The sequence below is a fragment of the Pogoniulus pusillus genome, chromosome 5 (assembly GCF_015220805.1).
Source record: "Pogoniulus pusillus isolate bPogPus1 chromosome 5, bPogPus1.pri, whole genome shotgun sequence".
NCBI classification, from domain to species: domain Eukaryota; kingdom Metazoa; phylum Chordata; class Aves; order Piciformes; family Lybiidae; genus Pogoniulus; species Pogoniulus pusillus.
Genome location: NC_087268.1, coordinates 19,739,011 through 19,759,924, shown reverse-complemented (window position 1 = coordinate 19,759,924; position 20,914 = coordinate 19,739,011). Strand labels below are relative to the sequence as shown.

At 43.0% G+C, this 20,914-nt stretch overlaps 1 protein-coding gene across 2 annotated transcripts in view; it reads right to left on the bottom strand.

Annotated features, from left to right (window-relative positions):
- FOXJ2 (forkhead box J2) overlaps positions 1-20,914 on the bottom strand; it is a 35,521-nt gene extending 14,607 nt beyond the window's left edge. For both annotated transcript variants that reach the window (XM_064143414.1, XM_064143415.1), the window contains exons 1-4: positions 19,409-20,914; positions 4,289-4,354; positions 2,982-3,334; positions 2,450-2,524 (exon numbers count right to left, since the gene is read on the bottom strand). In XM_064143414.1, coding sequence (XP_063999484.1) covers positions 2,450-2,524; positions 2,982-3,314 — 408 coding nt within the window. In that variant the 5' untranslated portion in view covers positions 3,315-3,334; positions 4,289-4,354; positions 19,409-20,914. The remainder of the gene's footprint in view (positions 1-2,449; positions 2,525-2,981; positions 3,335-4,288; positions 4,355-19,408) is intronic.

Genomic DNA, 20,914 nt, shown 5'->3' with positions numbered 1-20,914 from the left:
TTTGAGCAGTGATTTTCAAAGACATACTACTGGGATGAGATTTAACAAGGCCAAGTGCAGGGTTCTGCACTTTGGCCACAACCACCCCAAGCAGCGCTACAGGCTGGGGACAGAGTGGCTGGAGAGTAGCCAGGAAGAAAGGCACCTGGGGGGACTGGTAGGTAGTAAGCTGAAGATGAGCCACCAGTGTGTCCAGGTGGCCAAGAGAGCCAATGGCATCCTGGCCTGGATCTGTAACAGTGTGGCCAGTAGGACAAGGGAGGTTCTTCTTCCCCTGTACTCAACACTGGTCAGGCCACACCTTAAGTACTGTGTCCAGTTCTGGGCTCCTCAATTCAAGAGAGATGTTGAGGTGCTGGAAGGTGTCCAGAGAAGGGTGACAAAGCTGGTGAAGGGCCTGGAACACAAACCCTATGAGGAGAGGCTGAGGGAGCTGGGGTTGTTTAGCTTGGAGACGAGGAGGCTCAGGGGTGACCTCATTGCTGTCTACAGCTACCTGAGGGAGATTGTAGCCAGGTGTAAGTTGTTCTCTTCTCCCAGACAACCAGCAACAGAACAAGGGGACACAGTCTCAAGTTGTGCCAGGGGAAGTCTAGGCTGGATGGTAGGAGGAAGTTCTTCCCAGAGAGTGATTTGCCACTGGAATGGGCTGCCGAGGGAGGTGGTGAAGTCACCTTCCCTGGAGGTGTTCAAGAAGAGTCTGGATGAGGCACTTAGTGCCATGGTCTAGTTGACTGGATAGGGCTGGGGGATAGGTTGGACTGGATGATCTTGGAGGTCTCTTCCAACCTGGCTGATTCTATGATTCCATTTATAGATGCCAATTGAACACCACTTAGTCCTTTAAATATAACCTGAAATAACAGACCTGAGCAAGTGGCCCTTTCTGGTAACTTCAGGATGAGTTTGAGTAGACTACACATACTAACAGAGCTTTACTAGCTCTTACATAGCCAAATTCTTACATTCTTGATTTAGAATCATAGACTCAGTCAGGGCTGGAAGGGATCACAAAGATCTAGTTCCAACCCCCCTGCCATAGGCAGGGACACCCTACCTTACAGCAGGCTGCCCACAGCCTCATCCAGCCTGGCCTTAAATACCTCTGGGGCAACCCATTCCAGGCTCTCACCACTCTCATGCTGAAGAACTTCCTCCTCACAGCCAGCCTAAATCTCCCCACCTTCACTCCATTCCCCCCTAGTCCTGTCATTCCCCAATATCCTAAAAAGTCCCTCCCCATTTTTTTTGGTAGGCCCCCTTCAGATACTGGAAGGCCACAAGAAGGTCACCTGGGAGCTTGCTCTTCTCCAGACTGCACAGCCCCAACTCTTTCAGTCTGTTCTCATAGCAGAGCTGCTGCAGCCCTCTGAGCATCCTCATGGCCCTTCTCTGGACACATCCCGCTTGTAATGGGGGCTCAAGAACTGGATGCAGTACTCCAGGTGGGGTCTCATCAGCGCACAGTAGAGGGGAAGAATCACCTCCCTTGCTCTGCTGGCCATACTTAGCCTAATGCAGCCCAGAATCTGGTTGGCCCTCTGCGCTGCTAGTGCACACTGCTGGCTCATGTTGAGCCTCTTGTCCACCAGCATCCCCAAGTTCCTCTCCTCAGGTTTGCTTTCCAGCCAGTCAATGCCCAGCCTGTATTTGTGCTTGGGATTGTCCCACCCCAGATGCAGGACCCAGCACTTGGTCTTGTTGAACCTCTCATGAGCTTGGCTTGTGCCCACCTCTCCAGGTCCCTCTGGATGGCATCCCTGCCCTCCAGCATGTCTGCTGCACCACACAGCTTAGTGTCATCAGCAAACTTGCGGAAGGTGCACTCAATGTCACTGTCCATGGCACCAATAAAGATGTTGAACAAGACTGATGCCAGGACGGATGCCTGAGGGACTCCACTTGTCACTGGCCTCCACTTGGACATAGACCCATTGACCACCACTCTAAATTGTTTTTATGATTTCAACTGAGGATGACATTTTCCTCAAAACCTAATGATTTTCAGTCTAACAGGCAATAGCTCAGTTCTTATCAATCTTGCCTCCATGAAACCTGTGATATCACATCATAATCCTGCTGTTCACCAGCAGCCATTACAGTTTTTCATAACAGAATACGTTGGACTAGACCCACATTTTGTATGTAAAGATCAAGAACGAAAAGAAACAAAACAAATAAAAGTACATTTGACTTCATTTTTTTCATTCTTCCAGTATCTTTAAAGTGAAACAAACATCACAGATAGGAAAAATATTGCTAAAATCATTAAGGCACTTCATAAGTTCCCTTTAAGGGAATGTTTCCATAACCAAAGCACTATAGTAAATATTAGTATTGCTTTCATTTTTGCCTACACTTTAAATTCCAACCATGACTTAGAAAGGGCAACCTTGGCTTATTCCCTGCAGTTTGATATTGCTTGCTCAGGAGCATGAAGACTTCTTACCTTTCCAGGATCATCTCGTGGTCGAGGCACCTTCCGAAAACATTTATTCAGAGAGAGGTTATGACGAATAGAATTCTGATGAGAGAGTAAGAGATAAAGGTGTTACCACAAAGGCATATAGCATTTTGACTATGCCTGGGAAGAGGGAGAAAAAATAGGATGGTGCGCACAGAAAAGCCAAAGCTCACTATCTATAGTTGTAGACAGACAGAAGCTTTGAAAATTATAGGGATACATTAGGATGCATAATATGGGGCTGAACAATCTATGCATATGCAGAAGATGCGATGAAAGTAGTATCAGTGTGATGCACAGGTTGAAAGTGATACGCATTTCGTGACTTTCTGGTTTCATTTTTCTTGGCTGTTTTTGTTGGGGTTGTTTGCATGTTCCTTCTTAAGGAGCCACTGCACACATACAGATAAAACAGGACTTTGGGGACTACATTTTGTCCACTCTTTCTTCTTTTTATTTTGCTCAGTAAATCCTGTAATTAGACAGAAAAAGATACTTTAGTGGAACAAGTCCTGACCTTCCAACCAATACCAGCATTTTTGTAGTAGGGAAAGTTGTCACAGATCCAACGGTAGATCTCACTAAGTGTCATCTTCTTGGCAGGTGATGAGTTGATGGCATATGTGATCAAAGTCGCATAGCTGTAACGTGGCTTCCCATCTTGGTGTACTGCAGCCTCATCCTTACTCAGGGTGGCATTGGGATCTGTTGGTGAGCCTGGGGGACACTTTCGGGCAGCTCCTGGAGGTCCTGCTTGTGAGGAACCCCCTAATTTTTCAATAGTAGCCCTTAAAGTAAGTTGTGGGAGCCAGTCTATGGAAGTGAGACTGCTTTCCAGGTCAGAGGCCATGCTGCTGGAAACAGGAGTATCTGTGAGGAGAAAAGAGCAGGCAGGGAACTCCTGAGATAATAACAAGGCGAAACCTAAGAACACAAACATCCAATTGCATTTATCCTTTGCTTCTCACTCTATCGCAAATACCCAAGTACCTACTCCATGTACCTGAACACAGCCAGTCAGAATCATCTAAAAAGGCCTATGACTGTCTCTGGGAGGACCATCCTTGCTGATAATACCTGGGACAGTGCTGATGGTAATGTCGTTAGGAGTCTTACCCAGTGCATCCCAACTGTTGTCAGGTTAAGAACTAGTATGTATTTAATGGAAGGTAGAGTATTTTAGGCAGCTATATCACATTCACTCCTTTACTATGCAAGCAAAAACCTTGGGACCCTTCGCCAAGATCACTCATAATCCAGTACTCTGTCAGGTAAGAGAAATTAATTAGATCACCTGGAAAAACCATAACTTTATTTTCCCCTCAAATTAAGTCAAATTGCTCTCTATGGTCCAGATTTTCTTTTTACATCAGATGACATCGTTCCTGTAATGGGGGCTCCAGAACTGGATGCAGTACTCCAAGTGGGGTCTCAGCAGATCAGAGTAGAGAGGAAGAATCACCTCCCTTGCCCTGCTGGCCACACTTCTAATGCAGCCCAGGATCTGATTGGCCCTCTGGGCTGCAAGTTGAGCCTCTCATCCCCCAGATCCCTGTCCTCAGGGCTGCTCTTCTGCCAGTCACTGCCCAGCCTTCACAGAGAGAGTGACTGGCATTGCATACAGTTAACTAAATGATCAAAGCTGGGAAAAGCTTTCCATTATCCACCCTCATCAAGTGGTTGTTTACTGAATTTCAGCTGAATTGACCTAACCTCAAACATTTTAACTTAAATAAAGTAGCACCATTCTTTCATGACTTATACAAGGGAAAAGCAAAATGCTTTTTTATCCAGCGGTGATGGACAGAGGGCTGATCCACATACCTGACACAGGGCTAAATTTGCATGGTGACTTTACAGGTACAGTCCTCTATAAAAGTGGTATTCAACCTAGGAGGAAAACAAGCATGAACTAAATATAAGTTGAATGCTTAATTTTCTAAGTGTCACTCATAAATTTTAATTTCCACAGTGCAGTCAGAGAACAGATTACTGGTATGTTAAACTGCTGCATGTTAAACCATTATAAAATACCAGTTGTGCTAACAATACAAATTCAAATTAAGATAAACACAGATTTCCCATCCCTTCCTTCTCTTTACGACAAGCACAGAAATCAAGACAATTAGGTTATAAAGACCTATGACAGATTAAGATAACAGTCTGCATCATGGGAAATTCAAGTAGAAGGAAATACTGCAGTTTTCACAGAGCTTGAGATTTGCATAGGTTCTATCAGCAGAGCATTTGGAATGATAGACTGTGGAGTAAAATGTAAGGCTGACAACATGACATGACCAACCCCAGATACACAGCTTTTGTGTACTTCTGTAAAACACAACTGTCAGGGAGACAAGCAAGTTAGAACTGGATCCCATTAGATCCACACTAAGAATCTGAGTATTTTCATTCCCTATTTTATAAACATCTTTGACAAGAAAACGACATCTTTAAATCTGAAATTAAAAAATTCTTGTCTACACATGCAGAACTGAATCACCCAGAACTCAAACAAGTGCTTTTCAGTCAAGTGCAGCACCTCTTTAAGAATATAAATGCTAGACAGTAATTTAGAACAGAAAGTGACAACTCCAACACAATAGCAATTACAAGGGAAATTACAAAGCAGTGCAATAAGATTTGTTATCTCAAGTTTGAACTTGATCATGTTATTGGATTTTTAAGTCTGTATCTATAGTAATCAGATGTGGTTGAACTTTAATTAAGGTAGCAATTCCAGAACACTGCCAGTGCAAAAATAAATTAGTGTACCTGGCTACAAAGTTATTTCAAAGAATACTTTCTCTACCAGTGATATTTGCTATAATTTTTGCTGTATATCTTGTTCACCTGATTCAGGGCATATAACAGCCTGACACTACTTAATTGTATAATGAAAAAAAGACTGCAGACAAAGCGAAGCAGATGATGATTCTTGCAACTTTCCCTTCCCTCTTTATTGCCTAGCAAACCTACTTTCAAACTCTTCACTTCTGATCCCACTCAAACAAATTAAAAATAAAATAAAATACTAATGACTAACAAACACATTGAACTGAAATCAAGGGTGTTTAAAACAAAAATTCCTACCACATTAGCAAGCCAGAATTAACTTTGATGAAGAAAAAATAAAGTTGAAGACCAGAATTCATAATCTCCTACTTAACAAGCGAAATGATGTCTGTTTATGCATTTGGCTAGCTTTAAAATACAAGGGTAAGGTAGCTAAGTCACCACCACCAACAGCTGGAAATTGACTCCAGTCTTAATTTCTCAAGCACTAACTAGTTCCAGTACAATTCCAAGTCAAGATAGGTCAGAAAGATGTAAAAACAACAACTTGGCACTGATTCAAACTAAATTAAACTGATAAGAATCTCTCTGATTCACAAGAATATCATTAAAGAGCATCCCAACACTGAGTATCTTTTATAACCACTAATTCACTTGGGACTAGTAATAGTTCACTACAGATTTCCAGGAAATCTACTGCCCTGAGTCTTTTCAACTGGCAAATTGAACCTCAGGCTGAGAGCACAAGACAGCCTTAGGTCTATCAGCCAGAAGTATCATGTTTGTCAATGGACTACAAAATTTCTACTTTGCTTGCCCTGCTATTTTGAAAATGCTTGCTCTAAGCCAGTCAGAGCTCATCCAAGATACACTGCTACTTATGTAACAGGATTGGCAAATGCATGAAATGTGGGATCAGCACTGAGGTCATAGCAAATGCAGCTCTTAAGCATTTATCACCTGAAACATCCTCTAGCGCTGAACTCAAATGCTGGACAGTCAGAATCAGTTACAACTGGATCAGGGAGCCAGACAACGTATGAAACTATGCTGTGCACAGCATACAGCCGAGGCATGTTCTAGAATAAATCTCTACATTTATTTCTCTACAGTTACTTTCACTGTTGCTATATTTACTTCTCTTCCAATATAGTGAAACACTACTGGCAAAACACTCAAAGGAGGCTCAACTTAGATCTCTCAGTGTAAATTTGGACAAGGAAGAAATGCACTATGGCCTATGAAGCAGTGAGAGACATTGCCACAGAACTCCTACAAAAACAAGGCCACTTCGATTTAGGTGTCTGACACACAGATCACGTGATCTAACAGTATCAATCTAATATACTCAGAGATCTACCTAGCTTGTATAGTACTTAAAAAAAAAAAACAAACCCACAACAAAACAAACAAAAAAACCCCAAACCCCCCCACCCACACAAAACAAAACAAAGAACTTTAACAAACAAAGCAAGCCAAAACCTCAAACCCAATAAACAGAAAAAAAAGAATCATTTGACTGGTAAGCTCCATGTCAGAGGAAACTGTGTCAAAAAATAAGGAAGAAAAGTGACACAGAAGAATACCACATGCACAGAAAACCAGCTTCTGCTTTGAGGGAAAGAGGAAATTTTGACATACTTGTGTAAATTACACATGCAAGAAATGTGTATTCTTATGCCAATACAGAAAAGGGAAAAGCATCAGTTTTGTTAACTCGGTCAGGAAATCTGCCATTTTAAGACACATTCTTACCCACAAAAATAAGGAGATATAAAGTAAGACAGCAGGAACAAAGCACTCAAAAACTCTCCTCTAAGCATGCTCATGGAGAGATATTTGTCTCATGTAAGAAACTAGCATAAAAATTACGTAGAAAATGCACATTCCTGGATACAGACAAATTATAAAACTACTCTTAAACATAATTTTGAGTGGGGACCTTAACAGCAGGTAGCATTTGACCAGATAAAATGAGAAGTGGTCCATCCTATGGCCTTGGGATCCGTTCAAACTAACGGTTTGCCTATAATTAAACTGTTACAGATATGGTTTTCCTTTAACAGACATTTTGACCACATAAGGGTGCCTATTAAATGTCAAGTGAAACTAAATGTGTTTCCTAATTATGAAAATATCATAATAACACCTTTTAACATAGGACCCTTCCTTTCCCTTCATTCTGTGAAAGGAGCACAAGTAGGATATAACTTCCTATTTTGAATTTACTGAACAAACAGTACTAACATTCATTCTTGGTACTAATCAAACACAAAGTATTGTGGGGACTACAAAGTCAATCAAACTCTCATGCTGGAAATACTGAAGTGCATCAGGATCCAATTCCAAAAGCAGTCACGTACCAGTTTTGTTCAGAACTGACAAATCTGTGGTTTACAAAACCTGATCTCTTAAGAGTATCACCTGGTGGCATTACATCCAAAGTTTAAAATCTTCTCATATTCAGGCAGACAATATCTTGACAGGCATAAAAGACTGCAATGAAACACAGCTAGTGCCTTCACTGATTTTAATTAGTGCTTTGACCAGTGGCAGTAAGACCAACTAATCAAGTATTTTTATTGTCCACCATATAAGCATGTAGCAAACATGCACTGAGAAATATTATACAAACACAGAACGGCAGAATCATTTTGGCTGGAAAAGGTCTTTAAGATCATTAAGTCCAGCCATGATCTAACCCTACCAACTGTCACGCTAAACCATGTCCCTCAGCACAACATCTGGAGAACAGAAGACTCAGGGAGACCTTACTGCTCTTTACAGCTACCTGAAAGGAGGTTGCAGTGAGGTGGAGTGAGTTTCTTTCACAAGTAACTGGAAATAGGATGACAGAAAATTACCTCAAGTTGTGCCAGAGAAGGTTTAGATTGGCTATTTGGAAAAACTTCTTTACCTGAAGAGTGGTCAGGCATTGGAACAGGCTGCCCAAGTAAGTGATAGGAGTCACCATCCCTAGAGGCATTTATAAAAACCATCTAAACATGGCACTTCTGGACATAGTGGTATTGAGGTAAGTGTTAGACTTGATGATCTTAGAGGTCTTTTCCAGCCTTAATGATTCTATGCTCTCTGCACCTTTTAAAACACTTCAAGGGATGGGGATTCAACCACCTCCCTTGGGAGCCAGTTCCAGTGTTTGAGAACCCTTTCAGTCAAAACCTTTCTTCTAATACCCACCAACTTAAACCTTCCCTGGTGCAACCTTGAAGCCATTTCCTCTCATTCTATTACTTGCTAGTAGGCAGAAGAGACTCACAGCCACATGGCTACAACTTCTTTTCAAGTAGTTGTAGAGAGTGAGAAGGCCTCACTTCAGTCTCCTTTCTCTTAGCCCCAGTTCCCTCAGCCACTCCTCATACGTTGCAGAGATCATTCAGACAGTCTAAAATATGTGTTCAGAGGTAAGATTAGTTTGGTTATTTATGGTGCTGCATAAGTTAAATTTGGGAATATGTAACATCTGTCAAAAAAAACAGCAAATGGTTTTCAGAATACTGCTTTGCCTAAAATATTTCTGAGATTAAAATTATTCTTTTTTGCAATAAGACTATTAAGGATGTATTCTATTAATAACAATAATAATGGTTGTCCCATTAAACCCTTCCTAAAAACAGATTTGAAATAAAAAGTAAACCAAGCACTTTGAAGAAGCACAATGAAAATACATCACCACAGCAGAAATGCATCCACAGCACCCCTCCACCCTCAGTACAGTATTTTACCACTGGAAGTAGGAGCTGCAGTTCTAAATAGGCATGCAAGAGAAATCTTTGGCATTTGCTTTAAGAATATTAGCAGAACAATTACTCTTATATTGAGAAAGGTATTGTGCATTGTTTTTGGAATAATTCCAATTTATGAGTATGTATTTGGAATGAAAATTTCCCATGGAAACCAGGAAGTCTGTGGTAAGAGAAACTGTATCTAAGAGAAGCTATTTCCCCCAGCCTTCTGAGGGCAGCCAGGTTGAGGAAAACCTGCATTCCACAATCAGAGGGGATGGTCAGGGAAAAGTCTGGAGCACAGACTCCCTTCTCCCAGCTGCAGGCAGTGACCCAGGATGGAATAGAAGGATCCAGTCTGTAAATTCTAAGACTGGTGATACAATCAGAATTTTGGGTTCTTTGATCACGGCTGGTTTTAAAAGACATCAGGCCTGATGGTAGTAAGTGGGAAAGGCTCACCTTGTAGGGGGAAAAGGGTTTTAGGAGAAGAACAAGCAGGGCTAATTTATAGAGCTTTAAACTAGATTTGAAAGAGGATGAGGTTGCAGCTGGGTTTGCAAAAGTGAGGCACTGTTCTAGTATTAAGGAAGACCAGAAGGCCTCCCACCCAGCTAGGGAGCAATCAGCATGCTCAGCTCGCTCCCTGAAATGCCTGTACACCAACGCATGAAGCACAAGGAATAGGCAGAAGTTGGAAATCTGTGTGTGGTCAAGGGACTATGACCTGGTGGCAATTACACAGACATGGTGGGACAGCTCACATGACTATGTCCTCTTTTTTAGGAAAGACAGGTTAACAAGGCAAGGTGGTGGAGTTTCTCTTTACATGAGAGAGAAACTAGAATGTATTGAGTTCTGCCCAGGAGTGGATGAGGAGTTGAGAGTTTGTGGGTGCAAAGGAAGGCACGGGCTAGCAAGGGTGATACCACTGTCAGTGTCTATTACAGGCCACCAGATTATGATGAGGAAACTGATAAGGCCTACAGGCAGCTGACAGCAGCTTCACAATTACAGGCCCTAATTCTCGTGGGGGATTTTAACTACCCAGGTATTTGCTGGAAGGCCACAGTCCAGGAGGTTCCTCCAGTGCATTGATGGTAACTTCTTGATGCAAATGGTGGACAAGCAAACTAGGAGAGGAGTGCTGCTGGATCTTATACTCACTAACAAGGAGGGGCTGGTTGAAGTGATGAAGGCTGGGGGCAGACTTGACTGCGATGACCATGAGATGGTGGAGTTCAGTATCCTGTGTGGTAGGAACAGAATGCCAAGGAAGATCACAACCCTGGACTTCAGCAGGGACAACCTTGGCCTTTTCAAGAAATTGCTAGGGAAAATCCCATGGGACAGGGAAATAGAAGATAAAAGGGACCAAGACGGTTGGGTAACATTCAAGCACCACTTCTTCCAAGCCCAAGATCAGTGCATTCCAATGGGTAGGAAATCAAGAAAGGGAGACAGAAGACCAGCATGGTTGCGCTTCTGGGCAAACTCAAGTGGAAGAAGAGAGTTGACAGATCATGGAAGGAGAGGCTGGCCACTTGGGAGAAATGCTGTCAAAGGACACAGGGAGGAAACCAGGAGAGCTAAGGCCTCCTTGGAATTAAACCTTGCAAGAGAGGTTAAGAACAATAGAAATTGCTTCTTTACATACACTGCAGTCAAACACTAGAGGGAATGTAGGCACACTGTTGAATGAAGTGGGTGGGTTGATGACAGAGGATAAAAAAAAAGGCAGAGCTAGTGAATGCCTTCTTTCTATTTATACTGATGGAGACTGCCCTCAAGAGCACCAGACACCTGAGGCCCCAGAGCAAGTCAGGATAAAAGAGGAGTTCGGTTGATGAGGACTGGACTGGGGATCAGTTAAGGAATCTGGATATCCATAATGCACCTGTGGGTGCTGAGGGACCTGGCAGAAGTCACTACTAGGCCACTCTTCAGTAAGTCATGGGGAACAGGAGAGGTGCCTGAGGCCTGGAGGAAAGCAAATGTTACTACAGTCTTCAAGGAGGACCTGGCTAAAATTGGTCAGCCTCACCTCCATCCCTGGAAAGGTGATGGAACAACTTATCCTCGGCACTGCCTAGAGAGGCATATCAAGGACAAGAAGGTCATTTGGAGCAGTCAGCATGGTTTTACAAAGGGAATTCATGTTTGACCAACCTGATAGCCTTTTATGAGGGCATAACCAGGTGGCAGAGCAGTGGATGTGGTTTATCTTGATCTCAGTAAAGCATTTGACATGGTCTCCCACAGAATCCTGGCAGCTAAACTGAGGAAGTGTGGTCTGGACGAGCAGGTAATGAGGTGGATGTGAATTGGCTGAAGGAAAGAAGTCAGAGAGTTGTGGTCAATGGGACAGAGTCTAGTTGGAGGCCTGTATCTAGAGCCCTCAGGGGCTGGGACCAGTACTATTCAATATATGCATCAACAACCTCGATAAGGGAACAGAGCGAGCACTGCCAGCAGGTTTGCTGATGACACCAAATTGGGTGGAGTGGCTGACACACTGGAAGGCTGTGCTGCCATTGCGTGAGACACAGACAGGTGGAGAGCTGGGCAGGGAGAAATTCAATGAAATACAACATGGACAAGTGTAGAGTTGGGAATCAACAACCCCAGGGACCAGTATAGGTTGAGGGGTAATCTGTTCAAGAGCTGCTCTGATGAAAAGAACCTGGGAGACCTGATGGACAACTGGATGACCATGAGCCAACAATGTGCACTTGTGGCCAGGAAGGCAAATGGCATCCTGGGGGTGTAGTTAGTAGGTCCACAGAGGTTCTCCTCCTCCTCCACTCTGCCCTGGTGAGGTTGCATCTGGAATATTGTGTCTGGTTTGGGGCCCCTCAGATCAAGAAGAGCAAGGAACTGCTTAAAGGGTCCAGTGCAGAGCCACAGGGGTGATTAAGAGAATGGAACAACTGCTTTATGAGGAAAAGCTGAGAAAGCTGAGGGTCACTTTAGCTTGGAGGTGACCGAAGGGTGATGTCACTAGTGTTTATAAATATGAGAATGGTGCGTGTTGGGAGGATGAAGCCAGGCTCTTCTCAGTGATGCCCAAAGGTACAACATGCAGATTGGAGTACAGGAGATTACACATGAATATGAGAAAAAAAAAAAACCAACAACTGTGAAGGTGACAGAACACTGGAACAGGCTGCTCGGAGAGGTTGTGGAGTCTCTTTCTCTGCAGACATTCAAACCCACTTGGATGAATTCTTGGGTGACCTGCTCTATGTGGTCCTGCTCTTGCAGAGGGGTTGGACTAGATGATCTTTCAAGATCCTTTTCAACCCCTAACACTAATTCTGTGATTTCAGTTTTAGCTGCCTGTCGAGAGTCCCATCCAGTAGTAAACCTTCAGTACAGGATATACAAACACTGATACCATAACCCAGATTAGCTCTGAAATTACAGACAAAAATCAGAAGTAGATGAGCAGGCAGAACATCTTGCTCAGATGATCTTCACATCATGGCAAAGACAGTCCCAGAAAAATCAGATTAAAAGAATGCCACGTGCACTTATGCCAACTGCGTTTGTATTCCCATTTAAAAAATGGGTCTGTCAGTGAAAAACAATGTTAACCACACACAGTTTAATAATAGCAATACTACAAAGCTCTTATGGAAGAGAGCTCCCAGAACTGAATGAATGCCACCCAGGTACAGTGAAAATGAAAATCTGACTGACAGTGGTCAGAACCTGTTCACCAAAGGACAAACCACTGAATAAAAATTAGTCAACACAAAGCCTGTAATAACTGCTAAAACAAGCCACAACCCATTGTGTCCCACTTATGAAAATAGGAATCAAGCACTACCAAGAACTATGTACTGATTTCAATTGAAAATAAGGAAATTAGTACCAAATGCAAGTCGGTTGAATACCATGCAGCAAAAATGTGCATACAGCAGATACTCCCAGGGTTAAGATTACAAAAGCATGGCAGAAAAGCCTGTTAAAGAAGAGTCTGGAAGCAAAGAGCAGCCAAAATTGAAGTTGTAGAATGATCAGAACTAAGTAATACTGTGTAAACCTCATAAATTAAGTCCTAACCACTATTTTAACACAATTCCTTTATACTATGATGCGGGTTTTGTGAACTAAACTGAGACAAAACATCTGACAACACTTAGTCAGGTTCACATCTTGTTATGATTGGTACCATGCCTGAATGTCAAGAGCATTCAGAACTACACAGGCCAGGAACATATAGCCATTACCAGTTTCTGCTATCTTAAAATGCTGGTATTGCTACTTGCCTTTCTGTATCCTAGTCATAAGATGATCCATTTTGTGTATCTTCCCCAAACTAAATCTCCTGTTCATTTTCTTACAGACACTGAAAAAAAGCTCCTTTTTTCAACACACATACTTGCCATAGTTGCCACCTTGCAACTATGAGTAAATACTACTGTGTTCCAATCCTGACCTTCCCAGTCTTTGAGATGTCGTGGCTTTGCTTAGGATCATCATTACTTTCTTTCATCATGTCCTTTACCAAAGAAGACAGGGAAAGGAGGGTACATATAATAAGGCAAATGCCTCTGAGTATCAGTTAGACCTTTTAAATGATTTTCAAATACGGAGATCAGTAACTTCCAGTACGTCTGGCCCCTAATGGCTGGCAATTTTCTTAATTGTATCAAGGTATGAGTCAACTGAGAAAGAATGCGAAGAGATGCCCATGCAAGAACAGCAAAACACAGTGTCACGTTAGTGTTGCCGGCAGTGTAAAGCCACTGTAAACAGGAGACAGTGACAGGTAGGGGGGACACATAAATGTGAAGTCCTGTTGAGTACTGTAACTTCACATGGTGGAAGCCAAAAACAGGCTTGTCAAGGAGGACATGGCAACATGTTGAGAAAACACACCAGGAAGGTAGTCCCAGTAATTGTGTTTTCAAGAAGACAGAAAGGTAACAATGTCACCAGAGGTCAAGAACAGCTAGCAAAAACCAAGATGGGAAGCAAAGGAAAAAGCATATAGCCTCCCCAAAGAGACTAAGAATGAAGGGGGAGATTCAGGCCACAAAGCTGGAAGATAAGTGCACGTGCAGAGCAAGGTAAGTGTGTGAAAACCTATGTTATAGGCCCAACCATGGAGGCTTATAACAGAGGAAAGCAAGAAGCTAAGGGAAATCTCAGAGGAGCTTTCTTGGCCTCAGCACTCTTAAACTTGCAGCAAATCATTCACAAAGAAGGTAAGGCAGTGTGCTAAGTTGCATAATTTAGTATCAGTGGCATGAAGAAGGTAAAGAAAAACAAGGAGAGGATACCAGTGGTGGATTCTGTATTGAAAGTATAAAAAACATAAATAGAGAAAGGTAAATAGCTTAGTGCAGAAGCCACCAAACAAATTACTAGAACAGTAGGAGGGAAACCACAAAATTATTGAGACAAAAAAGTTAACAGAGGACAGGATTTCAAGGCTGGGCATGATCAAGTGCCAAAACCAGTAGGGAAGCCAAGAGGGATGAAGACGGAACACAGACCCTAAGACCAGGCCAAGAAAAGGTCATTAGAGATCTTCAGATAAGTATAGATATTCTAACTCCCTTGAAGCTTAAGTCAACTTTAAAAAGAGTTCTAGGCTGCAAACACTGTGAAGGATATTCCATTTCTGGAGTCACAGTTCCTTCTATGAAACAAAAAATAACTGGGATATCACACTTTCACTGTGTCTTAATGCCACAAAATTGGTATAGAGAGGGTCTGAGTTCAATGCCACATTGTAATTCAAGTAATCAACAGCAAGAACAGCCAACCTTTAAAATGTGGGTTTCATCCTTATACTTTAGAACCCTTATAAATCATAAAAAAACTGTTCCAGAATAAATGAGAAGCCCTGCACAGAGAAGTAAGCAGCCTGAGTTCAGCCAGCAAAGGATCAGCAGGACTAAGCAGGGAACAGAGATCTCAAAAATCCTAAGCCAGTTCTCTCCATTCAAAGCTTGTCTGCTTCATTCAGACAGAGATAAAAGGAACTGCAGAGGGAACTAATTCAGCAGCTTGTTTATTTTTATTTGCAAGTTCCTGACAGGGAGGTAGAATTATTTTGGTTTTACTTAATAGTTCTTTGTGGAGAAGCTGAGAATTCAGAAGCTTTGTTCCTCCGATTTGTGACCACAATAAGTTCAGATTCCTTCTCAATTATCCAAATTTGAACTTTTAACAGTAATTACATATTTCTCCAATAATCAGCCACAGTCCTTGTAGAGCAGAAAGCATTAACAAAATTTGAATTGCTAATTATAAAAAAAAGGCATTTTTTTTCCCTCAAGGTATGAAAGCTCTCACTCATTACTCAGTCTGCCTTATACATAAAAAAGGGCCAAAGAAATAATATACATTCTCTTACTTCTTCACAACAGGTAAACTGACCAGATTAGAAAGATGAGGAATGAGGTTCCAGGCCTTGCACAAATTATTCACCTCAGCTGTCAAAAGCAAGACCCTTGGAGATCAGAAAGAACCAGAGAATGTAACTCAAAGGCTTTTCGTTCTAACCAACTCAAATCCAGTTATTCCTGAGGAAGGGAAGGGGAGCAGGGAAGAAGGGAGAGTGGGAGAATGAGTCTGATGGATTATGAGCAGGAAGTGCTATTCCCCAGCAAAAGATATCAGCTACAGGACAAAATGCCAAAGGGACGGCATAGAGAATGTGATGCAAAGAGCAGGACAGAAAGAACTGGGAGGAGAAATGGTGTGTAGGAGGAAATGAGAGTATGTAAGTGGGCAGAGTGAAAACATGCTGGGCCTTAAACGTGCAGAGAGGAACCCAACTGTGACAATGCTAGGAAACCCAACCTGAGATTCAGGATAAGGTTCACAAAGGTCAGAAACTAGCAAAATCTCTTCATTATCTACCTCTAAGACACCAACTCCAAGGTTCATAGAAGGGTAGAAGATGAAACAGGTCAGAAACAGAAGGATAACAACAGCCTAGTCCAAACTGGGAAAGCACAAAACACACTATTAAATTGGTCCTAAGCTCTGTTGTGAGATCTGTGAATTCCTTAAATATTCCCACAATTCTGCATTTTCATTTCAAACTTAAAATGATTTGCAATTCCTTAACTATAAAAACATACAGTAGCATAGTTGCTCTCACTCAGTAACACACACACACAGACTGCTTCTAAAAGTGAAAACATGAGTACCGGGCAAGAACACATTATAGACTTTTAAATTCATAACATATCCCTTAGAAAGAAGGAAATAAACTCAACAGAATAGACAGTAAAAGAAGCACTACTGACTCCTACTAAGATGGTAAGCTTGTGGGAGTTAAACACATCAATTGTATATTCTTGCTAAACTAATGTGACATGCAACAACCAGCAATGCAGACATTTAAATGCTTTTAACACATTTAACACAATTGGAGAGTTCAAGTATTTCGGAGATACCACTTTAGGCTGTCTGCTAATCTAGGTACTAGTCATCTTTTCCAAGTTGTCTTCCAGGTCAAAAATGCTAGAAGAGGTATTGTAAAAGCTTCAGTTCTAAAGCATCACTCCATAACAGACTCTACAAATAGAGTACTACAAAACACAGAGAATTCTGTGTGAAAGTCACTGGTTACAGTTCTAAGCAAGGTTAGAAGGAGTAAATCGAAAAATGAGTCCAAAAGCATTTGAGTTTTTTGGTTGCTAATGCCCGAGATGTAATTCCTGTCTGACAAGAGTGTAAAGTGAGATAACCAGCTCAGTCCTGCTCTTAAGGGACAGCTGTCTGTATCACAGTTGCCATTAAACATGTCTCCATTCTGACATTTGAAGGGCCAAAGGTCCAAACTGTGATGCAGACTGAATCTCCCACTATATGAAGGTCAGTAGCCAAAGATACCTGTAACTTTGTGGTAGGAAAAAAACTTCTTCAGAGAGAGCAGCATTCAGCTAGGTTGTTTGGGGCTTTTTTGTGGCTTTGTGTTGTTGGGTTGGGGAGGGTGGTGTTGTTTTGGTTTTGTTGGGTTTTTTGGTTTGGTTTGGGAGGTTTTTTCCCCCGAGGGAGGGAAAAAAGTACTATAGTAATCATAACCCCTGTCTGGGAAATAATATCCAAACTCCTCAAACTGTTTATTGTATTTCATACCAACTCTTCTGACTCCTAGAAACTTGCCTACAGAACCATACTTCAAGATAAGACCCAAGAACTTAGAGAACAAATACCAAATCGTTTCAGTAATTTTCCCATAACTCTATAGACCACCACATTTCATTTTAGCTAAGGGCCTGACTCAGTTTTTGGATGGGAGCAGAGTGCCCATAGGACAGGAGCTGACTGCTTCCACTTGAAAAGTCAACTTTTAGAAGCATGAATGTCCAAATTTACATTCACAACCCAAGTCCACATAACTACATGTTTCCTTACTCAAATGTTGAAGTCAACTGTATGGTCCTGGGCATTCCCAGGAATTATGCTGGTTACTTCGGTACCCAAATGTACTTACTTCGGTACCTAAGCGTGGTTTAAGTTTAAGCTTAGGTTTTTGGGTTTAACATTCTTAATGTAAACTCTTAAAAGATGCAGCACTTCCACTTAAATGTATCTATGAAGATAAATAATACTCTGCCTTTTTCTTTTATGAATACTTTTGCATGAAATAAATGGTGCAGAATAGCTGCAGTATTCCCCCTCAGAGGAAGCGCTGCTTTTGCCTGTGGTAAAAAAAATATGTAAATACCATGATCACACTCAAGAACTATGCTCTCTAAAAAAAAAATTCTCTCCCTTAAATTTATAGCTGCATTTTAGACTACAAGATTGATTCAGAGTCAGCAATTAACAAATCACTCTATAGAACACAAGTTTCAGCCTCATATGTCTGTCATGAATATTTAAAGCTCAGGCAGCAAATACAAAATCTTAATCTTTATCATTAGTAATGAAGAGCAAACCATTTCATATCCAGAAAGATGACTGCTGTGGAAGAGCAGAATTTTTTAAGGCTGGCATACATGTTCTGTAAAGTGCCCTGGCATCCATCTGAGCCAAAAGCACTTGAAAAATGTCAAGTCATTACTGTGAGGAAAGGGGCAGTATGAAGTAAATCAATCTCAGGAGCATGAAAAGTCAGTTACCCCCTTGAATGTACAAAGGCCAGAATGCTTCAGTTATCTCCTCCCTTGTGCTAGATAACACAGCTATACTCAAAACAGGCTGGTTGCGTAACTGAAGGGCAACAGGTAGGAGGGCACCTAACAGTACCCCCAGAACAGATGTACACTTCATGGTTCAGCCTTGCCTTAGAAAGAGGCACCTTCTGAAGCTACCCATAATTGTCAAAATGACGAACAGCTTCGGAGAGACCTAGCATCTCAAGAGCTCCTTCTTGAGGGACTCCCTCTTAACTATTGTGCTCCCAAATGGATTCCAGAAGGGTTCCTGTTCTGGCCAAGGATCTTCCACTTCATCACTTGTGTCTCACTCAAGAACAGAAACGGGAGTATCACAGGAGAGATATCCTTACATGTGACTCTGCTACAGCAATCTGTTTTGGCTTCATTTGAGATAAATCTCCCTCAGACTTGATTTCTCAGGAAATCACTATGGTAGTGTCAGAGTGTGACTGGAAATTAACTACCTCATTTACAGAAAGCAGCCAGCTTGGCTCCCCATGGCACTAGCATGAGGATTCACTCACATTACTAGCCCCAGAACACAGCATAAAACACAGACGAAAACTGGTGACAACAGAATGGCTTCTTTTGCCTTTCAGAACGGGTTCCACCTGCACTGTCATGACTTTCATACCCAGGCCCCTGAGTACCACAGGACCTGCTCTCAAGGGCACTCTTTCCAGAATGCACCCCACAGACCCTAGGTACGTTAGAACATACATCTTGGGGTACTGGTGCTAGGATCTGCATCACAGAATTGTTTTATTCACACTGTTAAGAGCACAGTGGGACCCACATGGACAACAACTGACACTCCAGCCTCACAGTTGCATTCTTGCACACTAATACAACAGATCACTGCTCCTGTCTTCTCAATGCATTTTGGGCAGTATTACCCTTCTCAACGACCCCTAAGTAACAAAAACTAATTCATGCCAGTGATGATAAAGACTGAGCCTAGAATATATCAGTGAAAGAAAGTAGAAGGAAAAGTGTAGGGAGGTTTCTTGCAATCATATAGGTCTAAAGTCTCCTGTAACCTAAATAGTGAGGGAAAGAATCAGGTCAATTCCATATAGCATATAAAGCAGCTAAATTACAGAGATGGAGAAAGACATGCCAAAAGAAGCCTAGGGAGAGGTTCAGAAATAGAGAAAAGATTAAAAGGAAAGCAGATACAAGAGAGAAGAGACATGGAAAACAAGGACAGAAGGCAAAAGAGAAGGACAGCTAGGAATAGAGACGTGATATAATTCAGCTACACTCACTCTGTCTGGAATATTTTCTGAAGGGAGGTGGATTATCTTCAATGTTGATTTCTGGAGTGCTGCCCTTCACACTTCTTCTCCAAGACCCATCACCAGAGCACTGCTGTCAGCTATTCCAAGAGCTTCTTCAAGAAATATTTTGAAGGCGAAGGGATTGTGGATGAAACCAGGATCTTGAGTATTAAACAATCTGCATGGGACTGCTGGTCCCCTAAAACTGCTGAGTTTATGCCAGGATGGAGATCCTCTCTCCCTTTTGGCAGCTAACTACTTAAGGGCTGTTCCCCTAGGAGACAGCTTTTTCACTGATTGCCAGATAATTTTAGGTATCAATTTCCCTCAATTTCCCTACCTGTAAATCTCTCTTCTCTTTCCTCTAGGTGAACCTTACCCTTAAGAGTGAGCAAATCTTTATTTAAAAAAACCCACCCTTGCTATCTCTGTAGATACTGTTCGCAAAATCTGCCTTCTCCTTTCCCTGTAACTGGGAGGTGCCGCTTCTCTCCTTGCACAGGGTATTTGAAGAAAACCGTATGGGGATTAGGGGATGAGGGATCTTCCCTGGGACAAAGGATGTCCCAGGTCAGTATTGGAAATTACCTTTATCTCCAATAGTTAACAGCAACTGGAGAAGGAAAGAATATCTAAATCTGACCCTTTCTCTCCCCTTGTTTCGCTTTCTCTGCTGCCTGCTGAGCAGGTGTAAAAGATTTAAATTACTATGTTTCTGGAGCTCCTGCTTACTTCTACCTTGGAGACTGTCTTTCCTGGGCATATGAGGTTTCTTCTATCTCGTCTGAAGGAGACCAGGGGAAGTGCTGTCTCCTTCACTTGGAGAAGAAATTCCCACAGTAGCAGGGGGTGTAGATGGCTTAGGTTATTCTCACAGCCCTCAGCAACGGGACTCTGAGGACACAGACCTGCTTCTCTGTAGTTACCAGGGCTTGGTGGCCGGAGTCTCTGCTCACTCTTGGCTCATTAGTGGAGAACAGGGTTAATGTTAAGTTCCCCCACCAGTTGCGGGGAGAGGGGGCTGGCAAGCGGGTGTGCCTCGGTCTCGCAGGTAAGCGGGGTCAGCGAGGGACTACCGGGGTGCCCCCCACGCCGGGAGCAGGGCTGCCTAGCGGGGCTGTCCCCTCACGGCTGTGGATGGAGCGCGGAAGCGAAGGCAGGGTCTCTTCCCCACCCCAGCAGGCTAGGGGGTGTCCCCCCCCACCCCTGCTGCCCAGAGGCTGTCCCTTGCTTCCCCCCAGGCCCCAACGCCTCTTGCCCGGGCCCGGCTACCACGGCAGGCCGCGGCTGCTCCTGGGCCTCCGCGGAGCTGAGCAGCCGTCTCCGCCGCTTTCCGCTGGGCCTCCGCTTCGTCCCCGGGGGGCTCCCCAGGCTCCGGTGCCGGGGGGGGGGGGCGGCCCAGCCGGGCGGCGCTGAATCTCCCCAGGCCCCACCGCTCCCGCGGCTGCTGCTCCGGGCTGTGGCTCCACTGCAGGCTGTGGCTCCACTGCAGGC